At 29.7% G+C, this 14,414-nt stretch overlaps 1 protein-coding gene across 1 annotated transcript; it reads left to right on the forward strand.

The window, feature by feature from the left end:
• Window positions 1–1,612: 1,612 nt before the first annotated feature.
• LOC105846799 (guanine nucleotide-binding protein G(I)/G(S)/G(O) subunit gamma-2) lies at window positions 1,613–8,582 on the forward strand. Its single transcript, XM_065814597.1, has 2 exons — window positions 1,613–1,773; window positions 8,146–8,582. The coding sequence occupies exons 1-2, from the start codon at window positions 1,646–1,648 to the stop codon at window positions 8,252–8,254; spliced, it is 237 nt and encodes a 78-aa protein (XP_065670669.1). The 5' UTR covers window positions 1,613–1,645; the 3' UTR covers window positions 8,255–8,582.
• Window positions 8,583–14,414: the final 5,832 nt, after the last annotated feature.

Raw genomic sequence — 14,414 nt, forward strand, 5'->3', positions numbered from 1 at the left:
TGTTGATTTGGCATTTTAAATTGTTATCTATACAAAAAATAATCAGAGAATTTATATGCTAATTGAAAGAGGAAATATAGAGCTTTCATTTGATACCAAATACTAATTATTTTATCAAGCTTACTAATTAAATACCGCTAATTCAAGATAGTCTCAAATTCAAGTTAGTTTCAAATTCAAGTTAGTCTCAAATTCAAGTTAGTCTCAAATTCAAGTTAGTCTCAAATTCAAGTTAGTCTCAAATTTTATGAAACAGGTGTTAGTTATATAAATTTTTAAAAATTTTCGAAAACACTAATGTAACGGGGCTCGGTGATAAAACAAGTCTGTCTACTTCTTGTTCCAGCCAGGATTTTCTATTATTGTAATTTCTTTTTTTGTAATTTTTAACAAACGACAAAATGTGAAAAAGAAAAAAAAATTAGCTTTGATATGCGGTTATTTTGACCTTCGATGTCAATATCGCCATTAAGATTTTTTTTATCAACTCAATAATCGGAATAGCCAATAATCAGCTGGAGCAAAGTCTAGTGAGTATAACAAGTGGCAAATTATTGTGATCCCAGCTTAGATAAGACAATTTTTGACGGTTTGAGTTACATGGGATTGAGCGTTATCATGGAGAAATTTTGAGTACTTGTTGTAGGTGTTTGCTTATTTATTGCGCATACAAGAGGTTTCAAACAATTTCTTATACAGTATTGACTAGTAATGGTGTCTCCCTTTTCAACATATCCTAAATGAACATCACCTGTTGTTTTGAAAAAGATGTAGAACATGTTTTTTTTGGCTCAAATCAAAAGATTGTAAAACGATTATTCGATGTCAGAGCTTCAATTATATTATGTGTCGTATGAGGATTTTCTTCAATAATAGTTCGCACACGCTCAATATTGCTTGCTTTATACGTGGTGTTAGGGTGCCTTGTGCAAGGATCATCTTTGAGACTCTTCCTACCACCTTTAAATGAAGTAGCCAACTTGGCAACTGTACTGTATTTTAGTGCTTGGTCACCATGAGCTAAAACCAATTCATCGGTTATGGATTGTGCTGAAACTCGGAGTAGAGCACGGGTTTTAATGTATGCTCGATATTCAAATTTTTCAATTTTTCTTTTAATGTGTTTAATAAAATTTAAATAGATTTTTAATACACATTTAAAATATTTCAACAAGTACTTAAAATGTTCATAATTAAATTTTTTTTTTATTTTTGTAAATTTTTGTAATTCATAAATAATGTTTGTGCATAAATTTATTTATGGGTATTTGTATGGATTTTTTTTATATGGATATGGCATAGAGCATGCAAATAAGTCCAATTTAAAAAAAAAGGCGTTCTCAAGAAAGTTTAGAAACTTGAATTTGCACGTCTTGTACGTCCCTTAGGCGTAGTTTTGTCTATAAGTTATGTAATCCGATTGTTTCCACCCCCACCCCTTAAATAAATAATATCTTTCTTTTTTCACGAATAACTCATCTTAATTATGTTTATCTGAATAAATCATTTAACTATATTCGTTTTGAATTAAAATTAATTAAATTCATGTTGTATTTAAAAGGAGATAAAAACCTTTTCGCAATGCATGCCGGGAATATTTTTTTAATAACACTTTTAAAGCTAACTTAATATTTGCTTAATAAAGATGCCGCCTGTTGCTGCTACTGTTAACACGGGAATGAATGTTCAAGTTGAAAGTATTAAAAAAGTTAACGAGCAACTTCGCAGAGAATCTCGAATTCAGCGACTTAAGTTATCAGAATGTGCAAAAGAGTAAGTATTTAATGTATTTTGTTTCTTGTTTTGATATGTCTTTTTTTGGCAAAACTAAAGTAAATAAAAAAATATACATGTTTTAACTTGTTAGTTTATTGAATCTTATGTTTTGACTAATAATATGATTTAACAAATTGTATTCAATAAAATAAAGTATTTAGTGTTTAGTTATATATATATATATATATATATATATATATATATATATATATATATATATATATATATATATATATATATATATATATATACATATATATATACATATATGTACATATATATATATATATATATATACATATATATATATATATATATATATATATATATATATATAATATATATATATATATATATATATATATACATATATGTACATATATATGTACATATATATGTATATATATATGTATATATTTATATACATATATATATACATATATATATATGTATATAAATATATTTATATATATATATACATATATATATAAATATATTTATATACATATATATGTATATTTATATATATATATACATATATATATAAATATATATGTATATATATATATAAATATACATATATATATATATATATATATATATATATATATATATATATATATATATATATATTTGTGCTGTGTATAAATTTTTATTTTCTAGCAAAAAAGGAACACCTTCAAAAAGAATATTTCTTAAATAATATAGTTAAAATAAGTTATAAAAGTTGTGACAAATAGTTATGACTAATTTTGTATGACAATCAACCATAAATTGCTTTTTTTAAAAGACAGTTTAAATTTTCGTATTCACTAAAATAAGATATCTGTTAAATAATTTTAAATTAAAAAAAAAACATTTTAACATTTAAGCAAAAAAATCAGATTAATGAATTTGTTGGTTAAAACCAATTCTTATAAGCGAATAGTACAAGAAAAGCAAACCCTTGCTGCAAACAGCTGGATAATTAAAAATTGTATTAAATCTATTGTAAAATAAGAAATATAATTTAAAAACCATTTAATTTGATTTAAGTTTCAAGTCATTTCATATCTCAAAAGAAAGTTTTATTTTTATTACAAGTAAAGCTTATTACAAAATATCTTACATTTCATACTGTTACAAGTAAAGCTTTTACAAGCTATTACAAGTAAAGCTTATTACAAGATGTCTTTCCATTGATTTCAATATTCCATCAAATTCCTCTAGAACCTGAATAATTCCTGGATGATAAGATTCTATCCACTTTCTTTACTAGATCATCTGCCAGTATACTTTTATGTCTTAAAAAGGTGCATAAGAAGGTAAATAGAATTTTTATGAGAACCTAATACTATTTGTTTAATGAATATACACTATTCGACTTCGTTTATCTTATACTTCTCTTATACTTCATCTTTATCTTATACTTCTCTTATACTTCAACATCTTTACTTTTCTACATCTTTACAAGCAACCACTGTTAGAGTTGGAAATTACTGTAAAAGAAAAGATAAAGTTTATAATGCAATATACGATGAACAACTGACTTAAAAGATTGCAAATTATATGAAAACAAGATAAAGGGAGATCAGGAATAAAACAAGATAAAGGGAGATCAGGAATAAAACAAGATAAAGGGAGATCAGGAATAAAACAAGATAAAGGGAGATCAGGAATAAAACAAGATAAAGGGAGCAAATTCCAAAGAAAGTTTGAGAAAAAAAACTAGAAAAATAAGAATTTTGGAGCACTTAAGAACAGTCACAGTCAAAGGATGAGACTTAATTGAACAGCGAGTAATATGAGAATGATTTTTAGGAGGTGGCACAAGAAGCGCTAACTCTTTAGAGCAGTGCCCATTATTTATAGTATTTATAGAAAAGAAAAAGAGAAGCTACATTAGGGCAATGTGATAATGGTTGAAGGTTGGCTGCAAGAGCAGGTCCAACTATGTTTACAGTGTGTTTTTGCACCTTGTCTAAAAGAGAAAGGACATCATTGGAAGATCTACCCCAGATATGGCAACAGTATTCCATACAAAGACAGATTTGAGATTTATAGAGATGAATAGAATCTTGAGAAAGAAAGTGGCGAGCACGATAAAGAGAAGCAACCTTAGCAGAAGATAGTTTTGTAATCCATTTAATATGTGGTTTCCAAGAAAGATTGGAAGTAATAGTTCATTCTAGAAGACGAAGGGTAGTTGACTCATTGAGTCAGTTACTGATAAGTAAATGACCGGGGCCGGGTTTGATAATATATAGCTGGGGCCAGGTTTGTGACTGGGGCTGCATAAACATACATCTTAAATTATTTTTTTTATTCCAAATTTATGTTATATTTTGTATATATATGCATACATAAACATCATTATAATCAACATGATCATCATAATCATCATCATTATCATCATAATCAACAGCATAAAAGAGGAAGGCTAAAGCCTGATAATGATCATCATCATCATGATCATCGTGGTGATAATCATGATAATGACCATCATCACGATGATCATCATCATCATAATGATGACCATCATCACAATGATGATGGTCATCATCATGATGATAATTTTCTTATTTAAGGCTCATTTATACAATATCTAAGGCACTCTCTTCAATTTTTCTTACATCTACCTCTACCATTTTCTCCAGAAGCTGCTACCTCTCTACATGCTGGTACCTAAATCACTTTAATCTTCCCTAACAAACGTTGCTCAATACAATGTTTTTTTCTAATCTCATTAAGATTATGCTTCTTTTTCTTGTCTTGTTAGAGAATCACACGTCTATCTGATCATTTTCTCTGTCGGCAAACACTACACCATATGAATACTAAATTTTATGTAAATATGAAAGGATATTGTGTGCCAGTATCTAAATAAGTAGCAAACATATGTTTAAATCCATAATATGTATGCATAAAGCGGATCTCGGAAGTTTTTATTCTTTTTATAGTAAAAGTTTGGAAGCTTCTATTCCTATTCTTCAATTTCAAGTCGAACCTCATTCTACTCCATATTTTTTGTCATCTTGTGCAGTTGCTTTATAAAACAGTTATCATTTTTTTCATCATTTCTACAAGAACCTCTCTCCTAAGACAAAAGTCCTTTTATTATTCCAAGAAGTCAATGTAAAAAAGTCTTGTCTGACATTATGCTCTGTTATTCTCAGTTAACTAAATCTTGCATCTTATCTCAGATGTTAGGTTCTAGAGACTTTTGGCAAGTCTTCAACAGTGTCATTAACTAAATTAAGTCGAATATTTAATCTCTAATCCATGGGTCTGATCTTTTTACTTCTCCCCATAATAGGGCAGAGTTATTAGCAAAGAAATCTTACTCTAGTTTGACTCTTGAATCTAATGGCCATACTCTTCCTGCCAGTTAACCTATTGTTAAACATCCAAATCACTCTGGCTTCCAATGCAAAAGTTAATTCTCAATTAAACACTTCTACAGTTAGTGTTTTGAACAAGATTTCCATCATAGTCTTAAAAAAGTATTCTCCAAAATTCTCTTCAATTTTTGCTAAACTTTTAATAACTGCTAAATAAGTGGTTCCAACTTTTGAAAACACTTTGATCTCTCCAATTTCTTACATTTAGTCTTCACTCTGTTATTAGTTCCTTTATATAAAGCTTTTGAGGTTATTAAATTATTTCTTTCCAACTGCAGTAGTAAAATTATTCTTTAAGGTCTACCCTCTTCTTTATTTCAAGTAACTTTTAGGGTATCACAAGGTTCTAATTTTGCTCCTGTATTGTTTGCTGACGACTCAACTTTATACTCTTGTCTTGACAAATAATCTTCACTTTTTGGTTGGTTAGAACAAGCCGTTGATTTTAAACCTAATCTCTCTTCTCTAGCAGCCTAAGGCTTGCAGTGGCTTATGGATTTCAATTCCGGACTTAAAATCCACAATTTTTGTTAGACAACAAAACTCATTTATTTACTGCATAAAAATATCGCAAAATTGTAGGTATTCCTATATTGACGAATAATAACCCTCTTACTCTGAGACAAAGTCTAAAAAGCACATTGTAAATGTAATTAGACATGCTTTATCTGCCAAGCTTTAGCCACTCTCCCATTGTTGTAAGGTTGCATTTCTTTCTTTTTTCTCCAAATACAATCATGGTCAATGCTCAAATGAGCATTCACCATGATTATATTTCATTATCTTTATTACAAGCAAAAATGAGTTTTGGTTTATCATTAAAGAGATGATAATACAATCACCATGATTTTATTATCATCTCTTTAATGATAAACCAAAACTCATTCTTACTTGGCTTTTTATTCAACAAGTTGCATCCTTTTACTGTATCTGTCCCTTCATGCTAAAAAAACTTTTATAATCCAGTTTGTTTCCTTGGACATCAGAGAAACCTTATAACTCCTACTCAACTTCATGTTGTTGTTTTTTTATACAACTTACAACTTTTTAAATCTTCAGTTTTTTTTTTTTTTTAAACATCTTCGCATCTTCGCTTTCAACAAGGCTGCAAGCAGCCACTAATTAAGATAATAGAGAATAGAATCCGAAGTAAGAAAGTGACGAGCTCGACAGAGATCCAACCTTAGTAGATGCTGATTTTGCAACTGATTTGATATATGGTTTCCAAGAAAGATTGGAAGTAAGAGTTAATCCTAGAAGATGAAGAGTAGATGACTCATCGAGTACATCACCATTCATAAATATAGGAAGATCTAAATTATTGCAATAACGATTGGCTGAAAAAAATTGAGTTTTATCTGTATAAAAGTTCACCAGCCACTGTGAGCCCCATGCTGTAGCAGAAGTGAGATCCTTTTCAAGCTCAAATGCCCCCTCCAAGCAATCAAAGAGTGTTGGTTTCTTATCACAACAAGAATAAATGGTATCATCAGCAAACAATGCCACCTTAGATGTGAGAATATCTGGAAGATCGTTTATGTAAATTAAAAAGACTATAGGGCCAAGGGTTGAACCTTGAGAAACCCCTGAAGTTACAGAATAAGAAGAAGAGTGCTGTCCATCGAGATCAACTTTTTTACTACGATTGGAAAGGAACAATTCAATGATCTTAAAGATGTTACCAGATTCAATGATCTTAAAGATCTTAATTCAATGATCTTAAAGATCTTAATTCAATGATCTTAAAGATGTTACCAGACCGTAAGAAGAAAGCTTATGGAGAAGACCAGCATTCCAAACTTTATCAAAAGCTTTAGAAATGTCAAGAGTGATGGCCTTAACCTCTCCACCTTTATCTAATACACGATAAAACCTATTGGTTATTACTGTTAGTATATCAGCTGTAGAGCAAGAGGATCGAAATCCATATTGATGATCAGAAAGTAAGTTATTAGATTCAAGGTAAGAGATTAAGTGTTGGTTAATTAAAGATTCAAAAACCTTGCTTATGATAGGAAGAAGACTAATGGTACGGTAGTTTGACGAATCAGATCGCTCTCCAGAATTTTTGAAGATAGGGATAACAGATGCCGCTTTCCAGCAGGCTGGAAAACAAGACTCTGATAAGCACTTGTTGAATAGTTTTGAGTGAATAGACAACAGCTCCGGAGAACACTTCTGCAAGACAATAACAGGTATTTTGTCCGGGCCATAAGCTGTAGAAGCGTCTAGGCAGGAAATCACTTTAGATACAGAAGCTGGAGTGATATGAATGTCAAGCAATGGATCAACCTGTTTGTTGGCAATATCAGGTAGAACGCAACTTGTGGAATCAAGAGATGATATTGATGAAAAGTTTTTAGCTGATATTGATGAGAAGTTTTTATTGATGATGTTGATGAAAAAAAGTTTTTTAGATGATATTGATGAAAAGTTTTTATTGATTAAAAGTTTTTAGTTGTTTCCTAGTATTTTAAAGTAACTCTTAACTTAATAGTAGTTTCTTGCAATCTTAGTGGAAATAAATTAGAGTTTGAAAATATATAAATGTTTACCAGTATTTAATAAATAGTAAAGTAAGCATTAAATTATAATATATTATAAATTTTTTTTCTAGCCCCAGCTATCAACCCCTGCTAAATGTTATAATTTTGTCAGGGCCGGGTTATATGGAAATTATGTTAGTGTATTGGGATATATGGAAATTATGTTAGTGTATTTAACAAATAGAGTGCTCAATGTTCTTTAAGAACAGAGCAATAATAAATTATATTTATAGAGCAATAATAAATTATATATATATATATATATATATATATATATATATATATATATATATATATATATATATATATATATATATATATATATATATATATATATATATATATATACGTACATACACACGCACACATATAACACACTTACATGTATTTATTTTTTATACGTATTTTTATACATTTTTTATATACTTTTTATTTATTTCTAGCATTATAGCTTTTTGCGAAAAAGAATCTAAAACAGACCCTTTAATAGTAAAAATTCCGGCTTCCGAAAATCCATTTCGTGAACGTGGCCGTGGTTGTTTTTTGATTTAATCGTGTATTTCTACATTAATATTTATATATGTGAAATAATGCAAGAATGACCCAACATTGAATTTGTTTATGCAAGCGATAATTTAATGTAAATATATTGTTTCCTACAAATGAATGTAAATTTAAATGAATGTAATAACAGTTTACTTTAATTTCTATAATTATTTGCATTTTACATACTATAATTATTTGCATTTTACATATTATGGTGTCTTTGTGTGTGAGGGTTATAACTATTTATTTTTGTTAAAAATCTAATTTTACTACTCGCTTATTTATATGATAGTCGGAGAAGAAAAAGTTATTTTGGTTATAGTGTATAATAGTGTTTGCGTGTTTTTTTTTTATTATTATTATTTTAACATTTCGGTAGCTGGTCATCTTCGTACTTGTCGTATTTTCAATTGGTTTTTCAAGAGAAGTAATCGATCTTCCGGGGGTTTTTTTTGTTATTTTTTTAAGTAATTCTGATTAGAAGATCTAACCTCGTAAAAACGCAGTAAGATTACGTAAAATTTCTTAAAATTACGAAGCAAAAAATGATTAGAATATATTTGTTTCGATGGTTTTAATTGAAAGGAAAAAGCAGGCCAACGGAAATAGTGGTACATTTTGCTTTGGTATTTTTTCGAATTTGTTTGTTATTTACAGGGATTATCTTTTTCCGGGTATTTTTCTCAACTTTAGTTTTTCCGGATATCAAAAATGTTTTCCATACAAACAAGTTTAGCTATATATTTTTGTAATATATTTGTAATTTAAGCCTTTCCACTCGTTACTCATACAAAAATTAATAAAAGTTAAAAAAAAATCTCATCTAAAAGCAAAATTAACAGGGTTTTTAGGGAATATATATTCCAGATCATTCTGATTATTTACCCAAACAATTTTCCAGATTTTAAAAAAATAACCTGGATAATCTTTGTATTTTTAGTCGAGTTGATTTACGTAGTAACGACAAGTAATAGATATGTAAGGGAAAATAAACTGCTCTTTAAGTCGTTCAACCCTAGTTCAAATAAATTTCTTTTAAAGAGTTTTCAAATTATTCTATATAGGTCTGATCAAAATAGGAAAAAAAAAATGGTGGTAGGTTTAAAATTCGCAAAGAGTTAAAAACGGTACAGATGTTTAAAGTCCCCCACTGATTCACATCTGCAGAAAAAGTTATTCAAGATCAAATGTCAAAAACTTGTTATTTGTGCGAATGCATTTTACGATACGAAAATGACATGTTTCTGCGGCTTTTATTTTGGATAAGGGGTCGTCCATAAAGTATATACGCTTTTTTTTCGCCGACCCCTCCCCCCTGCATTTTGCAATACGCTTTTTTGAGTACCCTCCACATCCCTAAAAGTACCTACGCTTTTAACCAATTAATCGAACACTTGATATTTTTTTAATTTAGAGTCTCCTTTCATATATAATCAACTCACTGCCCTCCCATCTCATATACGTCATCTGCAGACCTCCTCTTCCCCTCCGAGCGTACGTACTTTATGGACAATCCCTTAGAACAATAAAACATTTCCAATTTTTTATTTGTTATAGTTGTAACCGTAAATTTACATAAAAGCTTTGTGTTATTTATTAAGTTTTTTTTTTTAGGATAAGTTTATTGTTAAGCCGTAAAAAAATTATATTAAGTTTAAATTAAGTTTTTACGCAATGTAATAAAGAAACTAAATTATAAAATGAATAAAAATTAAGTTTTGTGATTGCAATATGATAAGCACTTTGAGCAGAGCAGATGTCTTGAAAAAGTAAAATAAGTTTTAAAGGAAATTTTTTTATATATATCTTAATATATACAGTATCGGACAAAACGAGTGCAACCAAATAATGCTAATTTAGTTTCTTTATATAAAAGTGCTGCATTTTTTCAATTTAGAGAAATAATTATGTAACTGTTTAGAGACAAAGTTCTTCAAGCTTTATTCATCACAAAGTTCATTATTTGTACACAAAAATTAATAAATTAATCAAAAGTATTAAAAAAGTTGATTTCCTTCTGGACAAAACAAGTGCAGCTCGACAAAATGTTGAGCAAGCTGTATTTCGCTATCAATAGTTCGTGGCGAATCCTTTGTTGTCGATCACAGCCTTGCATCTTCGAGGCATAGATTCGATAAGGTGATCAATGAAACTTTGTTGAATCGCTGCCCAGGCCTTTTGGATTTGTTCAAACAGTTGATCCTTATTACGAACACCTTCACGATTAATTCTGCGGTTCCCACAGGTTCTTGATAGGGTTGAGATCCGGAGATTGAGGCGGCAAATCCATCACCGATAGGTAGTTGTCTTAAAACCACTGCTTGACTACTTTTGCAGTGTGTTTCGGATCGTTGCCTTGTTGAAAAACCCATTTTATTGGCATATTCCATTCAGCATGAGGTAACATAACATCTTTCAGGATATTTTTATACATGAAATGGTCCATTATTCCATCGTTTCGATGTATTGGACCTAGACCGTTAGCAGAAAAACACCCCGAGACTATTACATTGCCTCCACCATGCTTCACGGTCTAATGGCAGTAACGTAAATCGAGGCGTTTTCCGGCCGGTCGACGTACACGGCAAATGCCATCGCTCCCAATGATGTTGAACTTCGATTCATCACTGAACAGAACAGTTCGCCATTTCTGCACATTCCAGTCAATATGGGATGTAGCAAACAGGAGTCTTTTCTTCTGTTTTTTTAGTGAAATTAGCGGTTTCTTTGCAGGACGTCGAGAAAACAAACCGGCTTCAACAACACATCGTCTGATTGTTCGGTCCGACACAGGCAGCTCTAATTGCTTTTGTATCTCGACTGATGATATCCAGGGATCCTTCTTGACGGATCTGACGATCATAGAATCTTCTCTAGAAGTGGTAGAATGCGATCTTCCAACTTTGTTATCTGCTGCCAACTTCCCCGTAGAACGATATTTGGAACATAGCCTTAATACGGTTCATTTTTTCACGCGGTTTTTATCACAAATACTTTTTTGTGACATTCCACTTACGTAATCGCCAATAATTTTCTTTCATAGTTCCAATCCAAGACTGTCGGGAGCCATTTTCGCACTTGAAGTCATAAAAATAATAAAAATAAATAATCACGCTTCTTAAGGCTTACCGTGTTACATTTACCTTGTGATGATACAATAATGCTCTGTGGAACAACGTCTTGGTTGGATGCGGACTGTATTGATGTAATGAAACACTTGTTGTATTTCACTTCTTGTATTGATGTTCTTCGATAAAACATTTTGATAAATCTTACTTCGATAAACTGTCTTGATAATACGGACTGATTGGCTTCCTTATACTGACTGAATTACATGTCGATTTACATGTCTCTTATATAGTAAAATGAACCTGTGTGAACCTGTTCTGGAAGATTCTAGATGCTTCTTTTTGATGCTTCTGGAAGCTTCTGGATGCGTCTGGATGCTTCTGAATGTTTCTGGATATTTTTGGATGCTACTGAATGCTTCCAGATGCTTCTTCTGGAAACTTCTGGAAGCTTCTGCATGCTTCTGGAAACTTCTGCAAACTTCTGGATACTTCCTTTAATTATTAAAAAACTTCCGTGACGTTGACACGGACCAGACTTGCGAAAATGAAACAAACCAAAAAAGTTGCACTTGTTTTGTCCGCTGCAAAATGGCACTTGTCAACGAAGTTCTGCCTGTGTGCTGTCACCTGTCAGCTGATTGCTCATGTCATGGCATGCTATGACTCCAGACTCCTGAACTGTTTGCTGTGGTAGTACAGTTCGCTTCGTTTTTAAGACATGTAAAATTAGGAACACTTTTTAGAATTGTTTGATGTTGGTTGCAAATGTTTTGTCCAATACTGTATATATATATATATATATATATATATATATATATATATATATATATATATATATATATATATATATATATATATATATATATATATATATATATATATATATATATATATATATATATATATGAATTTACATGTTGTGTATCTATAAACATATAAACCAATATTAAAAAACGGATAACAATAAAGTAATTACGATGGGAATGCTTAAAGAACTCATGTCATTACAAGGAGATACAATTTTCAGATGTTTTAAGGAAAGTTTGCTCAGTGTTTTTGAAAAAGTTGATAACTTAGCCAAAGACATTGAAGAAATAAAACGTGAGCTTACTTTAGTTGGTGATCTAATGGAGACAAAAGTGAGCAAAGTTGATCGTAAAAATGCAGAAATTAAAGAAATTATTGTGGGCATTAAATCATTCCACGGAAAATTAAGCAACAATTCAAATGAAAATAAAAGAAAAACATTCGATCTTGAGGATCGAAACCGACGTAACAGGCTATGAGTTGTCGCAATCAAAGAAGCATTTAACGAAACTTTTAATGATGTTTTTAAAAAAGTAAGTCTGCTATTTAAAAAAGACCCTGTAATTGCGGATCCAGTTGTTATAGAAAGAGCACATCGTATCGGTAAATTTAATGGCAAACCTAGAGCTATTGTCTGCAAAATATTAAACTGGCAGGACAAGGAAAACATCTTATCTAAGGTTCGCAAACTCAAGAGAAAGAATATATTTATTAACGAAGACTATAGCGATGAAACAATGCGAATTCGTAAAGAGCTTTTTGTCCAAACAAAAATAATACATCGTAATAATGGAAAATACGCGAAAGTCATATATAATCGATTAGTGGTAAGAGAAATGAAAAACGAGAACGAGGGTGTTGAAAGCAAGTAATTTATTTATTTACGTAATTATTTTATTAAGTACTAAATTAAAGTATTTATTAAGGATTATATAAACAATAAATATATCTAAAACAATGCATAACAATGAAGCTAATTTAACAAAAATAATATCGCCTATTTTTTAAATTTTGAAAAATAACAAAAATGATTATAATTTTTTGACTGAAATAGATATTAACTGCTTAAATAATGAATATTATAAACCAGAAGAATTTAAGTGAGAAAAACTTAACAATGGCTTAAACATTTTAAGTATAAATAGGGTCAATGAACAAAATTTTGAATCATTTAAACATTTTTATTATTCTTTAAACTATCTTTTTGACGTAGTATGTAGAGTAAATTGGGGTAAAAGTAAACGGTTTAGCTTCAGATTCAAATATTTTTTTTAAAGAAAAAGTATTTTATGTTTATTTATTTTTTAGCCTTAAAGAGACTTTTTTGCATTAAATAAATATATAAAAATTAAGAAAAAATATTTTGAAAATCTTTAAAAAAATCGATTTTTATGAAAAAAAAGATACGTTTACTTTTCCCCTTGTAATTGGGGAAAAGTAAACTAATTAATTTTTAACAACAATTTTTTAAGATATCAAGAAAATTAAAACTAAATAAGGATATTAAAAAAATCAAGTAAAATTAATTAAAAATAAAATGAAAACTAATCTTATTAGAAGTTACGTTTACAAAAAAATGTTTTAATCAAACGAAATCATACGAAAAAAACTATTTATTAATTAAAAAAAAGAATTGTTTCATCGGCAGAAGCAGGTTCGCGGCATTTTTTTATGCAAAAAAACTCTTCACCGATTTTGTATTTTTTGGGTAAACACGATCGACAAACCCAAAACTTGCAACTAAAAGCTTCACATTGGTACCGCATTTTGTTTTGAGTTGGCAATGCTTCTTCCAAAACTCTGCGACACTTTTTGCACTTCTTGATGTCTTTGTCTTGTATCGGTTTTTTTGAACGTTGCACTTGCTGTGTTTCATCTGAAGCTTCACTGAAGTGAGTTCTACGTTTCTTTAATTGCTTCGACTTTTGGCTTTTTTTTAATGCATAAGTGTGAGCAATAAGCATGTTTACTCTTCTCCCGAAAAACATTTTTATTGGTTTTTTGCTCATGACTTTTTTCCGGAACTTGCAAATTCATTTTTGAATAGAGAATCTTGATCGTCATAAAATTTTCTACAAAAAGGTCTTTTTTGTTTAGATAAATTTAGTTTTAGTTTTGGGAGTTATGAAGTTGATTTTTTTTATAAAAACATTTTTTTTTACGAGGGTGAGAATTTTGAGGTTTGCTAAGGCAAAATTAATTTTTTTTTTAAAACAATTTTAACACCGTAAGATAGAGCACAAAATTCTCTACAAAACGGTGCCTCGCATTTTTAAAAATTGAAATGA

The sequence above is a fragment of the Hydra vulgaris genome, chromosome 12 (genome assembly GCF_038396675.1).
Source record: "Hydra vulgaris chromosome 12, alternate assembly HydraT2T_AEP".
Lineage (NCBI taxonomy): Eukaryota > Metazoa > Cnidaria > Hydrozoa > Anthoathecata > Hydridae > Hydra > Hydra vulgaris.